The 24,119-nt window shown below is 39.7% G+C and overlaps 1 protein-coding gene and 1 pseudogene across 9 annotated transcripts in view; one reads left to right on the forward strand and one right to left on the reverse strand.

The window, feature by feature from the left end:
* MLLT10 (MLLT10 histone lysine methyltransferase DOT1L cofactor) overlaps window positions 1–24,119 on the reverse strand; it is a 289,716-nt gene that overhangs the window by 212,358 nt on the left and 53,239 nt on the right. For 8 of the 9 annotated variants that reach the window (XM_066384586.1, XM_066384583.1, XM_066384582.1 and 5 more), the window contains one exon: window positions 4,559–4,613. The exons of the other annotated variant lie outside the window; for it this stretch is intronic. Coding sequence is in view for 7 of the 8 variants with exons in the window: in XM_066384583.1 (XP_066240680.1) it covers window positions 4,559–4,613 (55 nt within the window). In the remaining variant the exon portion in view is untranslated. The remainder of the gene's footprint in view (window positions 1–4,558; window positions 4,614–24,119) is intronic. 9 annotated transcript variants of the gene reach the window in all.
* On the forward strand, window positions 8,855–10,809 carry LOC136405617 (large ribosomal subunit protein eL8 pseudogene; annotated as a pseudogene).

The following is a 24,119-nucleotide window of genomic DNA, read 5'->3' on the forward strand; positions in this document are numbered from 1 at the left end:
GAGCATCTAAATATATAAAGCAGATTTTGATGGACATAAAGGAAGAGATCAACAGCAATACTATAATAGTTGGGGATTTCAATACCCCACTAACACAAATGGATAGATACTCAAAAAAAAATAAACAAAGAAACAGCAGAATTAAGGGACATACTTGATCAGTGGTAGTCAACCTGGTCCCTACTGCCCACTAGTGGGCGTTACAGCTTTCATGGTGGGCGGTAGCAAAGCAACCAAAGTATAAATAAAAAGATAGATTTAACTATAGTAAGTTGTTTTATAAAGATTTATTCTGTCAAACTTAGCGAAAATCCAACATAAAGTACTTGGTAAGTAATTATTATTATATGCTTTAACTTGCTGTAACTCTGCTTTATAAATTTTATAAAGTAAAGTTACTTCCCTATTTTATAAATCACCATTACTGTAGAACTGGTGGGCAGTTAGAAAATTTTACTACTAACAGAGATACAAAAGTGGGAAGTAGGTATAAAAAGGTTGACTACTCCTGCACTAGGTCAACTGGTTTTAATAGATATCTTCAGAACCTTTCACCCTAAAGCAGCAGAATATACATTCTTTTCAAGTGCGCATGGTACATTCTCTAGCATAGACCACATATTAGGGCAGGGGCCCCCAAACTTTTTACACAGGGGGCCAGTTCACTGTCCCTCAGACCATTGGAGGGCCGGACTATGAAAAAAAACTATGAACAAATCCCTATGCACACTGCATGTATTTTAAAGTAAAAAAACAAAATGGGAACAAATACAATATTTAAAATAAAGAACAAATAAATTTTTTTTTTTTTATTCATTTTTAGAGAGGAAGAGGATAGAGAGACAGAGAGAGAGAGAAGGGGGGAGGAGCTGGAAGCATCAACTCCCATATGTGCCTTGACCAGGCAAGCCCAGGGTTTCGAACCGGCGACCTCAGCATTTCCAGGTTGACGCTTTATCCACTGCACCACCACAGGTCAGGCAAGAACAAGTAAATTTAAATCAACAAACAGACCAGTATTTCAATGGGAACTATTCTCCTCTCACTGACCACCAATGAAAGAGGTACCCCTTCTGGCAGTGCAGCGGAGGCCGAATAAATGGCCCCAGGGGGCCACATGCGGCCCGCAGGCTGTAGTTTCGGGACCCTGGTATTAGGGCATAAAATGAGTCTCAACAAATTTAAGAAGATTGAAACCATATCAAGCATCTTCTCTGACCACAATGGCATGAAACTAGAAATCAACTACAGTAGAAAAACTGAAAAACACTCAAACACTTGGAAACTAAACAGCATGTTCTTAAACAATGAATGGGTCAACAATGAGATCAAGAAAGAAATAAAAAAATTTCCTTGAAACAAATGAAAATGCGCACACAACAACTCAAAATCTGTGGGACAGAGCAAAAGCAGACTGGAGAGGGAAGTTCATAGCATTACAGGCATACCTTAAGAAGCTAGAAAAAGCTCAAATAAACAACTTAATCTGCAATTAAAAGAACTAGAAAAAGAACAGAAAGTAAAGGCCAGAGGAAGTAGAAGGAAAGAAATAATAAAGATCAGAGCTAAAATAGATGACATAGCGACTAAAAAAACAATACAGAGGATCAATGAAACCAAGAGCTGGTTCTTTGAAAAAGTAAACAAGATCGATGAACCCTTAGCCAGATTCACCAAAAAAAAAAGAGAAAGGACTCAAATATATAAAATTAGAAATGAGGGTGGAGAAGTAACAACAGACACAGCAGAAATTCAAAGGATTGTAAAAAATACTGTGAAGAACTATATGCCAAACAAATTAGACAACCTAGGTGAAATAGACAAGTTCCTTGAAAAATATAATCTTATAAAAATCAATCTGGAAGAACCAGAAAACCTAAATAGACCGATTATAAAAACCTAAATAGACCGATTATAACAAATGAGATCAAAACAGTTATCAAAAAACTCCCAACAAACAAAAGCCCTAGGCCAGATGGCTTCACAGGAGAATTCTACCAAACATTCAAAGAAGAACTAACTCCTATCCTTCTCAAGCTATTTCAAAAAATTCAAGAAAGAGGAGGGAAAACTTGCAAGCTCCTCTTATAAGGTGAGCATAATTCTGATTCCAAAGCCAGGCAAAGACAACAAAAAGACAGAAAACTATAGGCCAACAGCCCTGATGAATTTAGACGCTAAAATTCTCAACAAAATATTAGCAAACCAGATCCAGCAATACATGAAAAAAATCATACATCATGATCAAGTGGGATTTATTTTGGGGAGGCAATGCTGGTACAATATTTGCAAATCAATCAATGTGATTCATCACATAAACAAAAGGATAGACAAAAACCACATGATAATATCAATAAATGCATAAAAAGCATTTGATAAAATCCAGCACCCACTTATGATAAAAACTCTCAGCAAAGTGGGAATACAGGGAACATACCTCAACATGATAAAAGGCTATCTATGACAAACCCACAGCCAACATCATACTCAATGGGCAAAATTTAAAAGCTCAGGAACAAGGCAGGGGTGCCCTCTTTCACCACTCTTATTCAACATAGTTTTGGAAGTCCTAGCCACAGCAATCACACAAGAAGAAGAAATAAAAGGCATGCAAATTGGAAAAGAAGAAGTAGAACTATCATTATTTGCTGATGATACCATACATAGAAAACAGTAAAGAAACAGTCAAAAAACTACTGAACCTGACCAGGTGGTGGCACAGTGGATAGAGTGTTGGACTGGGATGCCGAGGACCCAGGTTCGAGACACCGAGGTCACCAGCTTGAGCGCGGGCTCATCTGGTTTGAGCAAAGCTCACCAGCTTGGACCCAAGGTCGCTGGCTTGAGCACAGGGTTACTCGGTCTGCTGTAGTCCCATGGTCAAGGCACATATGAGAAAGCAATAAGTTAACAACTAAGGTGTCGCAACAAAAAACTAATGATTGATGCTTCTCATCTCTCCGTTCCTGTCTGTCTATCCCTCTCTCTGACTCTCTCTGTCTCTGTAAAAAAAAACAAAAAACTACTGGACCTGATAAAAGAATTCAGCAAGGTGTCAAGATATAAAATTAGGCCCTGGCCGGTTGGCTCAGCGGTAGAGAGTCGGCCTGGCGTGCGGGGGACCTGGGTTCGATTCCCGGCCAGGGCACATAGGAGAAGCGCCCATTTGCTTCTCCACCCCCCCACCCCCTCCTTCCTCTCTGTCTCTCTCTTCCCCTCCCGCAGCCGAGGCTCCATTGGAGCAACGATGGCCCGGGCGCTGGGGATGGCTCCTTGGCCTCTGCCCCAGGCGCTAGAGTGGCTCTGGTCGCGGCAGAGCGACGCCCCGGAGGGGCAGAGTGCCTTTGCTTGGCAATGAATAAGAGAAGTTCAGCAGGTTAAATAAAAAGCCTGCCACGCACTGCTCCCTATTAAATAAGTATAACAATATTGTCAGTGGCACCTGGGTTTTACTCAAAATGAGGAAGAGAAAACTGAATCTTGGCAAATTAAAGCAACAGTCATGCTGAACAGATAAAATTAAATTAAAAAAAAATTTTTTTTCGTATTTTTCTGAAGTTGGAAACAGGGAGGCAGTCAAACAGACTCCCGCATGTGCACGACCGGGATCCACCCAGCATGCCCACCAGGGGGCGATGCTCTGCCCATCTGGGGTGTTGCTCTGTTGCAACCAGAGCCCATTCTCGCGCCTGAGGCAGAGGCCACAGAGCCATCCTCAGCGCCCGGGCCAACTTTGCTCCAATGAAGCCTTGGCTGTGGGAGGGGAAGAGAGAGACAGAGAGGAAGGAGAGGGGAAGGGGTGGAGAAGCAGATGGGTGCTTCTCCTGTGTGCCCTGGCCAGGAATCTAACCTGGGACTCCTGCACACCAGGCCGACCACTGAGCCAACCGGCCAGGGACTAAAAAATTTTTTTTAAAAAGAAAAAGCAATGCTGCTTGACCAGGCAGTTACACAGTGGATAGAACGTCAGCCTGGGACACAGAGGACCCAGGTTCAAAATCCCACGGTTGTGGGCTTGAGTGCAAGCTCATCTGGCTTTAGCATGAGCTCACCAGCTTGAGAGCAGGATCCTGGCTTAAGCATGGGATCAGAGACATTACCCTATGGTCGCTGGCTTGAGCCCAAAGGTCGTTGGCTTGAAGCCCAAGGTCACTGGCTTGAGCAAGAAGTCACTGGCTCAGCTAGAGCCCCCACCCTCACCCCCGTCAAGGCCCATATGAGAAAGCAATCAATGAACAACTAAGGTGCCACAACTATGAGTTGATGTTTCTCATCTCTCTCCCTTTTTGTCTGTCTCTCTCTCTTTCACACACACGCACAAAAAAAAAAAAGAATGAGAATGAAAGAAATAATAGAAAAAGGAATGCTTAATTCTGTCCACAAAGAAAATCTGTGTTTCAGGTAAAAAAGAATTCATAAATTATATCCACTGATTTTAAAAATACCTGAGTGGTAAACACTATTTAATTATATATAATAATATAAACTACCAAATATCTTAAAATACTTTCCCACTCCAGTTTTCAATAAAAATTTTTTCAAAAGTCTCTGCACTTACCCCCATTATCTGTTCTTTTTAAAGCTCCATCCTTATGAGGACACAGTTCACATCTCTATTTAAAAAAAAGGAAACAAAGAGATTTTTCAGATTACAAAAGTGTAACATCTTCCTTATAACTTCAAAACTATTAAAAATGTGGGAGCAGCATTTTTACTAGTAGCCACCAAGAGTAGTATTTCAGAACATTCCTCACCAATTAATTCTCCTTAATATGAGATCTTCCTCAGAGTACCAGATAACTTTTAAAAAGTAAATTTTGCTTAATTTTTAAGTTCCTGCCAAAGTTTTCTTTTAGTATTAAATTAATAAAAACAGAAAGATCCTTACAACATAGGACTCGGGCACATTTTTTTGTTTGTTGTTTTTTAATTTTTTTACTTACTGATTTTAGAGAGAGAAAGAAGTAAAAATATTAATCTGCTCCTGTATGTGCCCCAAACTAGGTGTAAACCCACTTTGTGCATTGTGAAGATGCTCTAACCCAGTGGTCTCCAACCTTTTTTGGGTCACAGACCGGTTTAATGTCAGAAAATATTTTCAAGGACTGGCCTTTAGGGTGGGATGAATAAATGTATCACGTGACCGAGACAAGCGTCAAGAGTGAGTCTTAGAGACGAATGTAACAGAGGGAATCTGGTCATTTTTTAAAAATAAAACATCGTTCAGACTTAAATATAAATAAAACGGAAATAATGTAAGTTATTTGTTCTTTCTCTGCAGACCAGTACCAAATGGCCCACGGACCGGTACCAGTCCGCAGCCCGGGGGTTGGGGACCGCTGCTCTAACCAACGGAGCCATTGAGCCAGAATATGGAGCAGTTTTTAACATTTGCCTCTATCTTTTTAGTTCCTACCTATGATCAGCTAGGACCATTCCAATCAGTTAGGTTTGGTATGTCCCAAAATAAAGAGCCAAACTCAAAAAAGAATTTTAAGTGGGAAAACATGGTCTCACATGTGCTGACCTGCCTTCTGGAAGAAAGGAACTGCTCTAATTATTCCAATTACTCTTTATTCACAAACAATGGTACTTAAGAAAGTTATTATGGATCCCTATGCCTACCACCACCAATTTAAAACCAGAAATAAATACAGAGCCAGTACTAACATTTCCTTCCACTATTGAAAAGAGGGTAGATAAAATAATAAAAATAATGAACACAGTAAAATTTTAATAGCATTGTCTTACTATGAAGAATATGTTCCTGGAGGTCACACTTGAGTATTTATTATTTGTGTACCCCACCTTGTTCCCCAAAGACAGAAACAAATAAAAAGTAAAAAATAAATAAATAGCAAAATACATAAATTACAAAGGACCCAGGCCAGATAACTCAGTTGGTTAAAGCGTCGTCTCCATATGCCAAGGTTGTAGATCCTATCCCTCGTCAGACCACATACAGGAATCAACCAATGAATGCATAAATAAGTGGAACAAACAAATTAATGCTTCTCTCTTCTCCTTCTATCTCTATCCCTCCCTCCCCTTCTCTTCCTCTCTAAAAAAAAATCAAATAATAAGTAAATTACAGAGGAAAATAAAAGTAGGAAATTGAGTTACTATAGTGAATAAGTACACAGAACAAAAGCCATGAGATGCTATTTCTTGCCATCCAGTATTTCACTTTCCTGATTTTCCTCTTACCTTTTTGGTGGCACCTTATCTAACCTTAAATGTGGTAGTTCCTCGGGGCTCTGACTTGAGATGCCTTCTCATTTCATATTAGGCAATCTCATTCATTTTCTACACATCTATTAACAATAAAATTACTAGGATATGCCAGTGACTCCCAAATTTTACCTCCTATTTAGATTTGCCCTTGGATCCATATGTAAAACTTCCTGTGATACACAGGCATTTTAAGTGTTGTCCATAATTTGTGACAACACTTATTTTCCTGTAGATTTCCTATCTTTGTAATGATACTCTTAACTACATATTGTCCATACCTAGACATCATCTTTTGACTGCTTTACCCTACACTTCACAGGCTCATGTGTAATCAATCATAACATTCTGCCCATTCTTCCTCCTAAATACTGGTGAGACTTGACTACCTATTTGCATCTACACTAGTATTACCTAACTGCAAACCATCAACTTTTATCAGGACCACTTCAGTGACCTTCTAATAAATAGTCTCACAGTAGTCACTCTTACCTGACCCCCACCAATCTACAGAATAAACTCCAAAAATACAAGTCCAGCCCAACCAGGCAGTGGCGCAGCAGATAAGAGCGTTGGCCTGGGACTCAAGAGAACCCAGGTTCAAAACCCTAATGTCGCTGACTTGAGAGCAGGCTCATCAATGTGAATGTGGGGTCGCTGGCTTGGGCATGGGATCACAGACATGACCTCATGGTCACTGACTTGAACCCAAGGTTGCTGGCTTGAGCAAGAGGTCACTTACTCTGCTGGAGCCCCGCCCCCACTCCCACCCCCTCAAGGCACATAGGAGAAAGCAATCAATGAACAACTAAGGTACAGCAACAAAGAATAGATGCTTCTCATCTCTCTCCCTTTCTGCCTGTCCGTCCCTTATCTGTCCCTCTCTCTGTCTCCCTCACTAAAAAGCAAAAACAAACAAAAAACAATGCAAGTCCAAATATATCACTTCCCTAGTTGCACCCGTTCAACCCTTCAATGGTTTTCCTACATGATCTTCCCTATTTTTCCTCTACAACCTTCTCTATTTTCAACTTCTCACTGGGCAATACTGACTTTTCTTCTTTTGGTTCTATAAATACTCCAAAGCTCATTCCTGCCTCACAGACTTTAAATGTGTTTTTATTCTACCTGAAATTCTGTGCTTCACTCCAAACCTCTTTCACAGCTGGATAACTTATTCATCCCTTAGGTCCTTGATTAAAGTCACTTCCGCAAAAAAGGTTTCCCTGAATTCCTACATTAGGTTAGGTGCCATATTATGAATTATCTATACTTTCCTTCTTCTCATATATTGCAAGCCAAATTAATTATTTATGCATTATGTTTATCTCCTCTGCTAGATTATAATCTCCATTTCATGGCTGTAGCTATACCATTTATCACAGTCTCCACACATGACAATTCAAAAGGTATATGATGAGTAAATGGAAGAAGCAGAAACACAAGCACACTTGCTAAAGGCAGACAATAATTTGGTTCTGAGTTATACATCCTTCACAGATGGAAACACTATTAGTTGTATAATTTACCTTGTGGGGGAAAAAACAGTTGCTTGTAGAAGTATAACTAAGTCTAATATAAAGATGGAATTAATGAGGCCCTGGCCGGTTGGCTCAGTGGTAGAGTGTCGGCCTGGCGTGCAGAAGTCCCGGGTTCGATTCCCGGCCAGGGTACACAGGAGAGGCGCCCATCTGCTTCTCCACCCCTTCCCCTCTCCTTCCTCTCTGTCTCTCTCTTCCCCTCCCGCAGTGAGGCTCCATTGGAGCAAAGATGGCCCGGGCGCTGGAGTGGCTCTGGTCACGACAGAGCGACGCCCTGGAGGGGCAGAGCATCGCCCTCTGGTGGGCAGAGCGTCGCCCCCTGGTGGGCGTGCCGGGTGGATCCCAGTCGGGAGCATGCAGGAGTCTGTCTGACTGTCTCTCCCCGTTTCCAGCTTCAGAAAAATACAAAAAAAAAAAAAAAAAAAAAAATGGAATTAATGATTGTTTAGCAATTGGGGAAGAAAAAATTCAAATCAGACCCATAAAACTTACTGATCACAAATGTAAATTCCAAATGTTTAAAAAATTATTTCAATACAAGAATAAAAATAAAAAAAAAAGAAATTAGTTGTCAAATCTAAAAACCTAAAAACTTCTATAAAAGAAAAACATTAGAGCCCTGGCCGGTTGGCTCAGCGGTAGAGCGTCGGCCTGGCGTGCGGGGACCCGGGTTCGATTCCCGGCCAGGGCACATAGGAGAAGCGCCCATTTGCTTCTCCACCCCCCCCCCCTTCCTTCCTCTCGGTCTCTCTCTTCCCCTCCCGCACCCGAGGCTCCATTGGAGCAAAGATGGCCCGGGCGCTGGGGATGGCTCCTTGGCCTCTGCCCCAAGTGCTAGAGTGGCTCTGGTCGCGGCAGAGCAACGCCCCGGAGGGGCAGAGCATCGCCCCCTGGTGGGCAGAGTGTCGCCCCTGGTGGGCGTGCCGGGTGGATCCCGGTCGGGCGCATGCGGGAGTCTGTCTGACTGTCTCTCCCTGTTTCCGGCTTCAGAAAAATACAAAAAAAAAAAAAAAAATTAGAAATAGACAATTCAAAAATTTTCTTTACTTCCCTCTCCTGCTGCCCACAAAGGCTAGGGGAAGATGGTTCCAGTCTTTGTAGAGAAGCAAGAGGCCAAGAAGGTGGTACGTTCCATTTGAGAAAAGGCCCAAGAATTCTGGCACTGGACAGGGCATCCAATCCAAAAGGGACCCCCACCTGTTTTGTCAAACGGCCCCATGACATTTGACATTCTGCTGCAGCGGCAAAGGGCTGTTCTCTATAAGTGCCTGAAAGTGCCTCCTGACATTAACTAGGTCACCCAGGACCAGGACCGCCAAACAGCTAACAACTACTATATTTCCCCAAGTATAAGATAAAATTTTTTCCAAAAAACCTGGGATTTAAAAACTGGGTCTTCTTATACAGTGGCTGTAGATTTTTTAACTTTCATTTCCCACATTTTTGTGCTTGTTTTCGCGCTCATTGTTGAAGACAGTGATTCATCATCAGACACAGATGAGGACAAGCTAATGGATGGGAGTTTTGACAGTGATGAGGAGTTGTATGAATTTTATGATGAATAAAACTGGAGTTCAATAATTTTGTGTAATACATTTTATTTTCAAATTTTGGGCCCCAAAATTAAGGTGCGTCTTATACATGGGAGCATCTTCTGCATGGGAAAATGCGGTACTTTAGCTGGTTCACAAATACAAACCAAATATACAGCAAGAGAAGCAGAGATTGTTGGACCTGGCTGAGAGGAAAGCTGCTGGCAAAGGGGGTGTCCCCATCAGGAGGCCACCTATCCTCCAAGCAAGAGTTAACTCGATCACCACCCTGATAGAAAATAAGAAAGCCCAGCTAATAGTGACTGCACAGGATGTAGCTCCCATCAAGCTGGTTATCTTCCTGCCTGCCCTGTGCTGGAGATGAAGGCTCCCTACTGCAGTGGTTCTCAAACTTTTTGAAGTCGGGGTGCATTTAAAATCCTACAAATAATTGTAGGCATACTATATACAAATTTCTGAGAAATACGTTATAATAAGTCAAATATTAAAGAAAAAATATAAAGTCCAAGCATGCTTTTATGGTAATTAAGTGAAATAAATACAACAAAATTAAATTTATTCTGACATTAAAAAACATTTTTGTTACATTTTTTGAGTTATGCTTTTTAGAATTCATAAAAAAGAGAGGTTAGAAAATAAAAAAACAAAAAAGTTATCTTTTCATATATATAGATACATTCTTAGTGAGATTTAGTAAATTCAGCAGGTCCCGGTGCGAATGTATTAAATTTTTTCATTCTTGTGTTTATGAGAAACATGAGCCTGATGTGTCCTAGCAATTTCTTCAATGTTTGGGCATATATTTGAAAGGCAAACTCTCATTTCCTCATCAATACATTGAAGAATTCCTCTCTTTTTACTCTTAATTGTGTTGAGTGCAGAAAACCCCCACCATACATATCAACTTAACTTTACACCAAACAAAGGATAGAAGAAACTTGCCTCCAGTCTTTCTGGGGAACATGGGGGTAGTGTAAACAATCCAGCACCAGAGCGTAACAGCCATTTGCAACCTAATCAGGCAAGTGAGGTGGAGGGTTGGGCAGACTGTCAGCTTACAGCCAATTCCCCACACCTCTGTCCCCCCAAAATCTAAACTCCAAAAACCCTGTTGGTTTTTTGGTCCCCAACAGGCACATATTTCTCTGGAATACCATAGAGCGCACCTGAAATCTTCTAGGGCGCACCAGTGAGCCGTGGCGCACACTTTGAGAACCACTGCCCAACTGTATTATCAAGAGGAAGGCCACGCTGGGGAGACTAGTGCACAGGAAGACCTGTACCACCATCGCCTTCACACAGGCTAACTCAGAAGACAAAGGAGCTCAGACTAAGCTGGTGGAAGCTAACCAGACCAATTAAAATGACAGATATGATGAGACCCATCACCACTGGGAGGCAAGGTCCTGGGTCCAAAGTTAGTGGCTCACATTGCCAGGCTGGAAAAGGCAAAAGCTAAGGAACTGGCCACCAAACTGGGCTAAGTGCATACTGTTTAGTTTTGTGTACATAAAAGTAATAAAAATTATTCAAAAATAATGTTTTTTCCTTTTTCTTTCAGTGAGAGGAGGGGAAGACAGTGAGACAGACTCTGGAATGCATCCCTACTAGGATCCAACCAGCAGCCCACCTCTGGGGCTGATGCTCATATCAACCGAGCTATCCTCAGCACCCAGGCTGAGCTGGAACCAATTGAAACTGGCTGCAGAAGGGGAAGAGGGAGAGGTGGGGGAGGGGTGGAAAAGCAAATGGCCGCTTCTCCTGCGTGTCCTGACTGGGAATTGAACCCAGGACATTCATACACTGGGCCAACACTCAATCCACTGAGCCAACTATCTAGGCCAAAAAAATTTTTTTAATAATTTAAATTAAAGTAGATGAAACAAGTACGAGAAAACATTCAGTTCCACTGACACCCAAAAAGAATATGACTATAAATATCACAAAGAAATAACAGGCATTTACACCCACTTTGAGTAAAGCTTTCCTTAAAAGATAATCCCTAATGCTCAGAGTGCAGTGACTATTTTCATATCCTGTTGGCACCATGATCCAAGATTTTGGAGAAAAATTTACTAATATAATCCTAGAAAACTGATTATTCCATTATTTTACTGAAAGCCAAAGGAAACATGATGGAAATAGCATTTATTAAATACTGTGTCATTTACATATCATTTATACACTATATCAAGACAAAAAAATATATAAAAATATTTTATATGGCTGTTTATAACTACAAAAATTTTGTAAAAAGTCTAACTGTAAAACAATGGGAGAACAAATGCTATATTCACAAAGATTTTAACTTAATTAAAAAACACACAGAAGAAAACTATAAAAAATACATAAAATATAGTAAGAACTGTGATGAGAATGGTAAGATTCTGAGTGAATTTATTTCTTTCATCCAAAATACTTCATTTTGTAATTTAAACTTCTATAGAGTTACATTGCTATATGCTAAGTAAAATAATATGGCTTTGTCCTTCCACTAAAAGTAAAAATAAATAGATAGGAGACTTGAGAGAAAAACTGATTACAGGAAAAAAGGTTAAATTATAGTTAGAACACTATACTCTAAGCTCAGAAAGAATCCAGTATGAAAGACCCTAGACAACAGAGACTCCAGACTCTACAGCAGCGGTTCTCAACCTGTGGGTCGCAACCCCGGCAGGGTCACCTATAGCCATCGGAAAATACATAATGCATATCAGGTATTTACATTCTGAATCATAACTATAGCAAAATTACAGTTATGAATTAGCCACCAAAATTATTTTTTGGTTTGGGGTCACCGCAACATGAGGAACTGTATTGCGGGGTCACAGCATTAGAAAGGTTGAGAACCACTGCTCTACAGTAAACCAGCTCAAACTGAAAAGTTTTACAGGACAGGCTGCAGCCACATGTGTTACTACTAGAACTCCACACATCCATTCTTATTTTAGTGACAGATAGTGTTAAAAGGCACAAGTAAATCCTGTGAAAGGGCAAACAAATTATAAGGAGACTCCCCCAAAAAAGCATACAATAGAGATCTCACTACATTTAAACAAGAAAAAACACCCTTTATTTGGAATGACCCAAACAAGTAAAAATTATATAGAGGTTTCTTTCATATATATCAAGTAGTATAGTAAGAAAGCATGCAACTATTTTCCATCTTTATAATGTAAGGGAACAATTTGTCAATACTTTTTCTGCTTTCTATTGGATTCTTTTGCCAAAGGATAAAACTCACTGTACTTCACTGAATCAAGCTCACCCAAAACACTGACCTTGAGGAGGCTGTGGCTGTGTATCCATTCAGTTATACTCATTTACCCAAACTGAGCTCATCATTACATTACAAAAAGCAACAAGATAATAAAAGATATTCTGTAATTGTGGCATAAAAAAGTATCTGTTGTCTGAACAGGTGGTGGTGCAGCGGATAGAGCGTGGACCTGAGATGCTGAGGACCCAGGTTCAAAACCCCAAGGTTGCCAGCTTGAGCTCAGGCTCATCTGGTTTGAGTGCAGGATCACAGACATGATGACCCCATGGCGATGGCTTTGAGCCCAAAGGTTGCTGGCTTAAATCCCAAGGTCATTGGCTTGAAGCCCAATGTCGTTGCCTTGAGCAAGGGGTCACTGGTGGAGCTGGAGCCCCCCCAGTCAAGTCACATATGAGAAAGCAGTCAACGAACAACTAAAGTGCCACAACGAGTTGATGCTTCTCATTTCTCTCCCTTTTTGTCTGTTCCTGTCTGCTCCCCTGCCCCCTCTCGCTATAAAAAAAGAAAGAAAAAACAGAATCAGTGAAGGTCAATCCTAAAATGACCTGGACACTGGAATTAGGCTTTAAAATAGCTATTATAATTAAGTTCTGTAAAGTAAATAAAAATATACCTATAACAAGTGAAATAGGAAATTTCAAGAGCAAAAAAGAACTAAATAAAATTTCTAAAAATTTAAAGATACAATATGTAAAGTAAAACAATTCACTGAGCCCTAACCAGGAAGCTCAGTTGCTTAAAGTGTCATCCCAACATTTCAAGGTTGTGGGTTTCACACCCAGTCAGAGCACATACAAAAGATAACCAATGATGGCATGAATAAGCAGAACAACGAGTTCAACAAGTTGATGTTTCTTTTCCTCTGTGCCTCTCCCTTCCTCTCTCTCTAAAAATCAATAAAAATAATTATTTTAAATTTACTGGACAGGCTTAACAACAGAATCAAGATGGCATAGGCATGACAAGGGAAGAGTCAGTGAGCTTGAAGTTACATTTATTACAGAGTGGGGCAAAAGTAGGTTTAGAGTTATATGCAAAACAGAGTTTATTCTTGTATTATTTATTTATTATTATATATTACTATTATATTATATTATATATCATATACAGTATTATATTATATTAATTCTATTAATTATATATATTAATTATATATTATATTTTATATTGTATTATATTATATTATATTATTCTCCAAACAATTGTAAAACTTCTTTGGCTCCATTCTGTATATAGGATATAATCTTAAAAAACACAGTGGCCCTGGCCAGTTGGCTCAGCGGTACAGCATCAGTCAGGCGTGTGGAAGTCCCGGGTTCGATTCCTGGCTAGGATACACAGGAGAAGTGCCCATCTGCTTCTCCACCGTTCCCCCTCTACTTCTTCTCTCTCTCTTCCCCTCCCGCAGCCAAGGCTCCATTGGAGCAAAGTTGGCTAGGGCACTAAGGATGGCTCCATGGCCTCTGCCTCAGGCACTAGAATGGCTTCAGCCGCAGTGGAACAAAGCCCCAGATGGGCAGAGCATCGCCCCCTGGTGGGCATGCCGGGTGGATCCCAGTCGGGCGTATGTGGGAGTCTGTCTGACTGCCTCCCCACTTCTAACTTCAGAAAAATACCAAAAAAAAAAAAAAAAAACCCAGTAAAAAAAAAAAAAATGAAAAAGGGCTTCCAAAACCTACTGAAAAGTATCAAGAAGTTCAACATATAACCAATGGCCTGGAGGGAGGTGGAGGAGGAATCTGAATGAATCAAAATTTGGTATGAAAGAAAATTTTGGATTCAAGAAGCTTAGTGGACCCCAAGTAGCCAAATTGCTTGCTGAAAAGCAAACAAAGGAGAGTTTTGAAAGCAGGCAAGAGAAAATGGCACATCAAATACAGGGCAACAGTGACTGGATAAATGGCTGATTTCTCATCATAAACTATGAAAGCCAAAAAGAATAAAACAAGATCTTTAAAAGTATTTGGGAAAAAAAAAGAACTCAACCCAGAATTCTCTAACTCAGCGGTTCTCAACCTGTGGGTCGCGACCTCAGCGGGGGTCGAACGACCAAAACACAGGGGTCGCCTAAAGCCATCGGAAAATACATTAGGCGACCCCGGTGTTTTGGTCGCGACCCACAGGTTGAGAACCGCTGCTCTAACTAATATAACCTAAGATAAAATAAACATTTTTCTAATAAAAGACAACAAACAGAATTCATAACCAGCAGACATGGACTAAAATAAAAACTAAAATAAGCCTTCAAAATGAAGGGGAACAATACTGGATGAAAATGGAGATATTTAGGAAACAAAGAAGAGCACCCCAAATAGTAAATATCTGGGTAACTATAGAAGACTTTATTTCTTATTCTTTAAAATTCACATTATTAAAAGCAAAAATTATATCTTATGGAGTATATAATACATATATGTAGATCTAATATATCTGCCAATAACAAAAACACAAACAAAAAGCAGCTCTGATCAAATAGCTCAGCTGGTTAGAGCACTGTCCCAAAACACAGAGGTTGCAGATGGATAGCCAGTCTGGGCACATACAGAAACAGATAAATGTTCCTATCTCTCTCTCTCTCTCTCTCTCCCTTCCTCTTTCTCTAAATCAATAAAGTAACTTAAATATATATATATATATATGTGTGTGTGTGTGTGTGTGTGTGTGTGTAAAGCCCTACAACTCAATAATAAAAAGATAATCCGATTAAAACTTGTGCCAAGATCTGAATAGATATTTCTTCAAAGAAAACATATAAATGACCAAAATAAGCCCATGAAAAAATGTCTAACATTGTTAGTCATTAAGAAATTACAAATGGCCTGACCAGGAGGTGGCGCAGTGGATAGAGCGTCGGACTGGGATGCAGAAGACCCAGGTTCGAGACCCTGAGGTCTCCAACTTGAGCACAGGCTCATCTGGTTGAAGCAAAAGCTCACTGGCTTGAGCCCAAGGTCGCTGGCTCGAGCAAGGGGTTACTCGGTGTGCTGAAGCCCCGCAGTCAAGGCATATATGAGAAAGCAATCAATGAACAGCTAAGGTGTTGCAACACGCAACGAAAAAAAAACTAATGATTGATGCTTCTCATCTCTCCATTCCTGTCTGTCCCTGTCTATCCCTCTCTCTGACTCTCTATCTCTGTAAAAAAAAAAATTACAAATGAACACCATAATGAGATACACACTACAATGGTTAAAATCAGAAACAGAAACAACTTATCAACACGCCCTGTTGGTAAAAAAATGGAGAAATTAGAACCTTCATATATTGCTGACAGAATGTAAAATGGTATAGCTGGAATGGAAATTCCTCAAATGGCTAAACACAGAGTTATCAGATGACTCAAAAATTCCAAACCCAAGAGAGATGAAAACATACATCTACAAAAAAGTCTGTACACAAATGTTCATAACAGCATTATTCATAAATAGCCAAAATTTAGATACAACCTAAATGTCCATCAATTAATGAATTAATATATAAAATGTGGCATATGCACATAACGAAATGTTATTCCACAATAAAAAATAAATAAAGTTCTAATATAAATGAAATATTAAAAACATTAGGGTGAGGCCCTGGCCGGTTGGCTCAGTGGTAGAGTGTAGGCCTGGCGTGCAGGAGTCCCGGGTTCGATTCCTGGTCAGGGCACACAGGAGAAGCACCCATATGCTTCTCCACCCCTTCCCCTCTCCTTCCTTTCTGTCTCTCTCTTCTCCTCCCGCAGCCAAGGCTCCACTGGAGCAAAGATGGCCCGGGCACTGAGGATGGTTCTATGGCCTCTGCCTCAGACGCTAGAATGGCTCTGGTCGCAACAGAGCAACACTCTAGATGGGCAGAGCATCACCCCCTGGTGGGCATGCCGGGAGGATCCTGGTCGGGCGCATGCGGGAGGGAGTCTGTCTGACTGCCTCCCCGTTTCCAATTTCAGAGAAATACAAAAAAAAAAAAAAAACATTAGGGTGAGAGAAAAAAAGCTACTCACAGAATACTACATACAGTATGATTCCATTTATATGAACTGTCCAGAATAGAGACAAAAAGTAGATTAGAGGTTAATAGGGACTAGAGAGGATGATGGGTAATGGGTAGTAGCTGCTAATGGGCAGAACTTTTTCAGAGGTGATGAAAACGTTCTAGGATTGATTATTGTAATGACTGCACAGTTCTGTGAATATACTAAAAACCACTATATTATATATACACTTTAAATGGCTGATGTATATATGTGAATTGTATCATTAAAATAATTTTAAATACTAATTTTCAAACATTTTAAAAAATGAAACAGAAAAAACTTACTAAAATGGTAGAGCTAAATTCAACCATGTAATTACATTAAATTTTGAGACAAAACTTGAGACTCATAAGCATCAAATAATGAAGACATAATAATCATATGTGTACCTAGTAATAATTATTCAAAATGTATGAAGCAAACTGTCACAAGTAAAAAGGTAAATACACATTTCCACAAACACAGCAGATTATTTTAATATTTGTCAGTAGTTACAAAAACTAGATCCCAAAACAAAAATCAAAACCAGGCTTGGCTTCCAATCAACATGGCAGGTAGGTAAACTCAGTACTCGCCTCCTCCCACAACCACATCAGAATTACAGCTAAACTACACAACAACCATCATTCAGAGTTGCCCAAAATCTAGCTGAATGGAAGCCCCACAATTAGAAGTTAAAAAAGAAGCCACATTGAGACTGGTAGGAGGAGCAAAGACGCAAAAGCCCAGAGCATCAGAGCCAGGAACAGGCCACCACATAACATCTGGCTATGAAAAGCAGCTGGGTTTCTTTCTTCCAGGGAGAGACAGGAGTCCGCTAGAGACATCAATACTCTCTGAAAAGGCCAACTCACAAAATTTCGTACACAGCCACTCACCTTGGGCTCTGGCAGAGTGAGAATAAAAGCGACTAGAATTGGTGAGGAGAGTCTAGGGTTTGTGGCTCTGGGAAGAGAGCTGAACAGACAGCCACCAGGATCCCTGTGTTGAGTTATTCTCTAATACTGCAGACACCATCTTTCTGGGGTAAATAACTCCCTTCTCAGGGGCATCAAGCTGAAAGAAAGCAAGAACCTCACCCTCTCACCCCACCATGTGGAGCTTACATCCTGCTGAGGAGTATAACGGCAGACTCTATAACTGACTGAGCCTAACAGGCAGCCAGCAGGCAGAGGCAGGAGGAGTAGGGACTTGGGGTGCCTTGAGACTTTTGCTGAACTGCCCCTGGTGCTGACAGATGCCAGCCTTGGTGCACAGCTTGGTCCTACTTGCCTGTACCCAGGCCCAATAGTCAGCCACAAGCTGTGGATCCCTTTCTAGCTCCAAACAGGTTGCCAAGGGCCAGCATAAGAGTCCCTCCCAACAGACCCTTAACCAAGACACCTACTAGCCAGACTCAGAAAACATCAGAACAAAATCCAATAAGCTTCACAAGGAGCATATCCAAAAGGAAAACGCATCAGGCACCAAACCCAGCTGAGGCAAATTCTGCTTCATGTGATCAGTACCTGCTCAGCAGCTCACACACTGAGGTCAGGACTGAGCGTCACAGTCAGGCAACCTCAGGGTTGATCCAAAGCATGAACAAGCCAATTCCAATCAAAACTCAATTACAGCAGAAGGGCCCATATAATTCACAAGGGAATTACTGGAGCACCCAGTTCAAGTGATCAAGAAGGCTGCACCACTGGATCCCTCAGGATACCTACTATATAAGGCCATCCTACTAAGACTGGGAATCATAGCAGATCCATTTAATACATAGAAAGAAACATAAAGAGGCAACCATAATGGGGAGATAAACAGGCCCCAAATGAAAGAACAAGAAAAATCTCTACAAAAACGGGTAATAAGAAGCAAGCAATTTATCAGATATAGAGTTCAAAGTAATGGTAATAAGGATGTTCAATAGCATAAAAAGGCTACAGAAGCCATTAAAAAAGTCAGAAATTAAGAATAAAAGATACACTGGAAGAAATAAATAGTATGCTGGATGGAGCAGAGAATCTAATCACCAATTTGGAAGACAAGGTAGAAAAAAATACATAATCAAAGTAGCAAAAAGAAGAATTCTTAAAAATTAGTATAGTTTAAGGACCCTTTAGAACAACATGAACCTTAACAACAGCCACTCATAGGGGTACTAGAAGGAGAATACAGAGAACAAGGGATCGAGAACCTATTTAAGGAAATAATGACCAAGAATTTACCTAACCTGGTGAAGGAAAAAAACACACAAGTCCAGGAAGCCCAGAGAGACGCAAACAATATGTACCCAAAAAGGCCCACAACAACACACATCATAATTAAAATGGCAAAGGTTAAAGACAAAGAGAGACTCTTAAAAGCTGCAAGAGAGCCTGACCAGGCAGTGGTGCACTGGATAGAGCATCAGCCTGGAATGCTGAGGACCCAGGCTCGAAACCCCGAGGTTGCGGCTTGAGCATGGGCTCACCAGCTTGATAGTGGGATCATAGACATGACCCTAGGTCACTGGCTTGAAGCTCAAGATCACTGGCTTGAGCAAGGGATCACTGACTCAGTTGGAGCTACCCCCCTCCAAGTCAAGGCACATATGTAAATCAATCAACAAATAACTAACGTGCCTCAACTACAAGTTGATGTTTCTCATCGCTCTCCCTTCCTCTCTCTATCTAAAAAAAAAAGACACAGAGTAACTGAATGGACAAGAAAACAAGACATATATATATGCTGTCCATAAGACACCCAGTTCAGACTAAAAGATACACACATACTAAGAGTAGAGACAGATGGCCTGGCCTGTGGTACAGTGAATAGCGCGCATTGACATGGAATACTGAGGTCACCAGTTAGAAACCCTGGGCTTGCCCAGTCAAGGCACATATGACAAGCAAGCAATGAACAACTAAAGTGGAGCAACTATGAGTTGATACTTTTCACCTTAAAAGAAAGAGATGGAAAAAGATATTTCATGCAAACAAAAAAAGCTGGGGTAGCAATACTTATATCTAACAAAACAGACTTTAAAAAAAAGTCTATAGTAAAAGACAAAGAAGGATACTACTACATAATGATTAAGGGACCAATCCACCAACAAGAGAATATAGCCCTTGTAAACAATTATGCACCTAACATAGGAGCACCTAAATATGTAAACCAAATCTTGATGTAAATAAAGGAAGTGAATGACAATAATACAATCATTGTAGAGGATTTTAAAATCCCACTGACATCAATGGATAGATCTCAAAGATAGAAAATAAACAAGGAAGAGCAACCTTAAATGACACACTTGGCCCTGCAGTTAGCTCATTCGATTAAGAGCACTGTCATGAAACAACAAGGTTGCAGGTTTGATCACACATGCAGGTCAAGGCACACATGGGAAGAAACCCGTGAATGTACAACTGAGTGGAACAACAAATGAATGCTTCCCTTTCCTGTCACCTCTCTCTCCCTTCCACTCTCTGCCTTTTAAAAAAAAAAAAAAATTTAAGCCCTAGTTAGGGCACATACAGGAACAGCTCAATGTTTCTGTTGCTCTCACCCTACCTCTTTCTCCAAAAAAAAGACACATCAGAACAGATAGATTTCATTGATATCTTCAAAGCATTTCACCCCAAAGCATCAGAATATACATTCTTTTCAAGTACAAATGAATCATTTTCTAGGACAGACATCTACTTAGAATGCAAAACATGTCTCAAAATTTAAGAATATTGCAATCATATCAAGCATCTTTCCTGACCATAATGGTATGAAACTAGAAACCAATCACATGAAAAAAAACTGAAAAACACACAAAGACATGGACATGTTACTAACAATGAATGAGTAAATAACATGTTACTAAACAATGAATGAGTTAAAAATGAGATCAAGGAACAAATCAAAAGATACCTTAAAACAAATTTTAAAATCTCAAATGAGCAATTTAACTTTATGCTTAAAGAAACTTAACGGCTGACCAGGCAGTTGAACAGCAGATGGAGTGTTGGACTGGGACACAGAGAACCCAGGTTCAAAACTCAGAGATCGCTGGCTTGAGCATGGACTTACTGGCCTGAGCACAGGCTTATCTGGCTTGAGCATGGGGCTTATCCAGCTTGAGCGCAAACTCACCAGCAAGGCACATATGAGAAAATAATCAATGAACAACTAAGGTGCAGAAATACAAAGAAATGATGCTTCTCATATCTCTTCCTTCCGCCCTGTCTGTCCCTTTCTGTCCCTCTCTCTGTCTCTATCACACACATACACACACACACACACACACACACACACACACACACACACACAGTAAAATCTCGGATATTTCTCATAGTAACATCGTTTCTGATGTACCTCCTCAAGCAAGGGAAACAAAAGAAAGATTAAACAAATGGGACTATATCAAGTGAAAAAGTTTCTGCACATCAAAGGAAACCATCAATAAAATGAAAAGACAACGCACTGAATGAGTGAATGTATTTATCAATGATACATCCAATAAGGGGCCAATATCCAAAGATTATAAAGAACTCATACAACTCAGCACAAACAAAACTAACAATCCAATTAAAAAAGGGCAGAGGACCTGAAGAAACACTTCTACAAAGAGGACAAACAATACAGATGGCCAACAGACATATGAAAAGATGAACAACATCACTAATCATCAGAGAAATGCAAATTAAAACCACAGTGATATATCACCTACACCTGTCAGAATGGCTATCATCAAAATATCAATAAACAAGTGTTGGCGAGGATGTAGAGAAGGGAATTCTCATGCACTGTAGGTGGGAATACAGATTGGTGTAGCCACTGTGGAAAAGTTTGGAGTTACTTCAAAAATACAAAAATGCAAGTAACTGCTTTATGTCCCTGTGATTCCACTCCTGGAATTTCCACGAAGAAACCCAAAACATAAATTTGAAAGAATAAATATGCACCCCTATGTTCACTGCAGTGTTATTTATAATAACCAAGATTTGGAAGCAACCTCAGTGTCCATCAGTAGATGAGCAAATAAAAAAGCTGTGGTACATTTACACAATGCAATACTATTTGGCCATAAAAAAGAAGGAAATTTTACCCTTTGCGAGAGCATGGATGGACCTGGAGAACATTATGCCAAGTAAAATAAGCTAGTCAGAGAAAAACAAGTAATATATGATTTCACTCATATGTATGTGGACTCTAATAAACAACATAACAAGTAAAACAGAGACAGACAAGTAAAAAAGACAGAAAGCAGGCTGACTGCTGTCAGGGGCTGAGGGGGGAAAAAGGAGGAAGAGTAGAGGGATTGAGCAAAAAAGGGAGGATACATGGTGATGGACAGAAACTTGACTTGGGGTGGTGAACACACAATACAATATACAGATGATGTACTATAAAACTGTGCGCCTGAAACCTGTATAATTTTGTTAACCACTGTCACCCCAATAAATTCAATTTTAAAAAGGAAAAAAGAATGACTTCCTATACAATTTAAAAAAATCAAAATTGTATGGCAAATGATATAAGGATAGACAAACAGGTCAATGGAACAGAATGAAGATTCCTAAAAAAAAGCTCACTTATGCAGTCATGAGATGATTCACCAAAGCAATCCAGTAAGGAAAAGAGACTCTTTTCAACAAACAGCAGAAATACTGGATATTCATATGCAAAAATTAAAACCTATAAAACTAAATTTGAGATGCATCAAAGACCTAAATATAAATTAGCAAAAGAACAAAAATGTTTTAAAGGAAACAAAGGAAATTACCTTCATGACTTCAGGATTAGGCAAAAGTGTCTTAGCTCACAGTAAGCAATAACTATAAAAGAAAAACTGACAAATTAGCCTTAAATATTTCTGCTCACTAAAAGGCAGTTAAGAACATCAGAAACCACAGACTTGAAAGTACTTACAAAAGGACTGGCATATCCAGGACATATAAGGAGATCTCCAACTCACAACAACAACAACAAAAAATAAAGGAAAAAAAATTGACAAAGAAGAAAAAAGATAGAGAAAGAAGGAAAAGGGCCAAAAGGTATGAACAAATTCCTCATAAAAGAAAGCACATGAATGACCAATAAGCAAATAAAAATGTATTCAATATCACTAGTCATTACAGAAACGCAAAATAAAATCCCTTCCAGTCAAGATGGAGTAAAAGGAACCAGATTTAGCTTTCTGAAATAACAAAAACCTAAAAAATGTATGAAACATCAGCACTAAAGATATTGGACAACAAGTAATAAAAGACAGTGAACCCTAGGAGACAAGAAACAAATGAAATGAGCCATACATTTGCCCAGCTTACTGCCTTGAGAGTTTCCAGGCCGTGGAACAGGGAGAAGAAACCCAGGCAGGGCCTGTCTCCCCAAGTTGAAGAAATGGAGCTGCAAGTCCAGGGGAAGCCAAGGTGGCTAGAGCTCACAGAGGAGACCAGCATTGAGTAGAAAGCTGGGGAGAGAGAGAAAAATGAAGAGATCTACAGAGGCTTACCCTAGAACATGTTGAGTATATAATCAACACTTGCATGAGAGGGAACTATTCAAGGCCAGGGAGAGAACCATCAAAAAATTTAGAAGTAATAGCACCCAGAATTCATACAAGGACACAAACAAAGCTTGTTGCCAAAATCCAGAATGGGAAAATCTAGTAACTCATTATCACTTCAGAGTACTAAGGGCATGCCTCAGAAGGAGGAAAAAATTAACCCTAAATACTGTATAGTTCTGTCCAAACAGAACAAAAGCAAAACCCAAAAGGAACAAACTATTTTCCAGTAACTTAACCGTATCACAGAACAAAGTCCAAAAATATTTTTAGGTATACTAAAATAGAGAACAAGATAAAATTCACAATGACTAAAAGTTGATAAAAACTTACAAGACATATGCAGATGCAGGAAATTACACCTCTAAGGAAACAAAAACCAGTCAAACCAATCTTCAAATAATGTAATAGAATTATTACCCAAGTCCTTTAAAACAATTATTATAAATACATTCTATATGTTCAAGAAGCTAGAGGAAACATTAAACATGTTAAGTAGAAACATCAAAGAATAAAAAGAAATTGTACATGTAGACATGAAAACTGCAAGGCCTAAAATTAAAAAAATATACTGTGTGAGATTTACAGTACTTGAAACCTATAATAGTTACTAACCAAAATGAAAGACAAAAAATACTTTAAAAAATGAACAAAGCCTAAGTTAACTGTAAGATAATTTTGAGACCAAAATACTTGTAAATGGAACCACAGGAGATAAATACAAAAAAGCTCTAAAAATTAGTATCAACATTTAGCCATATTTATTATAATAATACAGAACAAAGTACTTTTTAAATAAACACTAAGTAACAGAAACATGAAGAAATATAAATAAAAACATATTATGATCAAATTGCCTGAAACCAGAGATGAAAAAATCTTTAGCTCTGGCCAGATGGCTCTGTTGGTTAGAGCTTCATTCTAAAGCACAGAGGTTGCCAGTTCAAACTCCGGTCAGGGTACATATAGGAACAGACCA

This window comes from Saccopteryx leptura, chromosome 5 (genome assembly GCF_036850995.1).
Source record: "Saccopteryx leptura isolate mSacLep1 chromosome 5, mSacLep1_pri_phased_curated, whole genome shotgun sequence".
In the NCBI taxonomy this organism is placed as follows: Eukaryota; Metazoa; Chordata; class Mammalia; order Chiroptera; family Emballonuridae; genus Saccopteryx; species Saccopteryx leptura.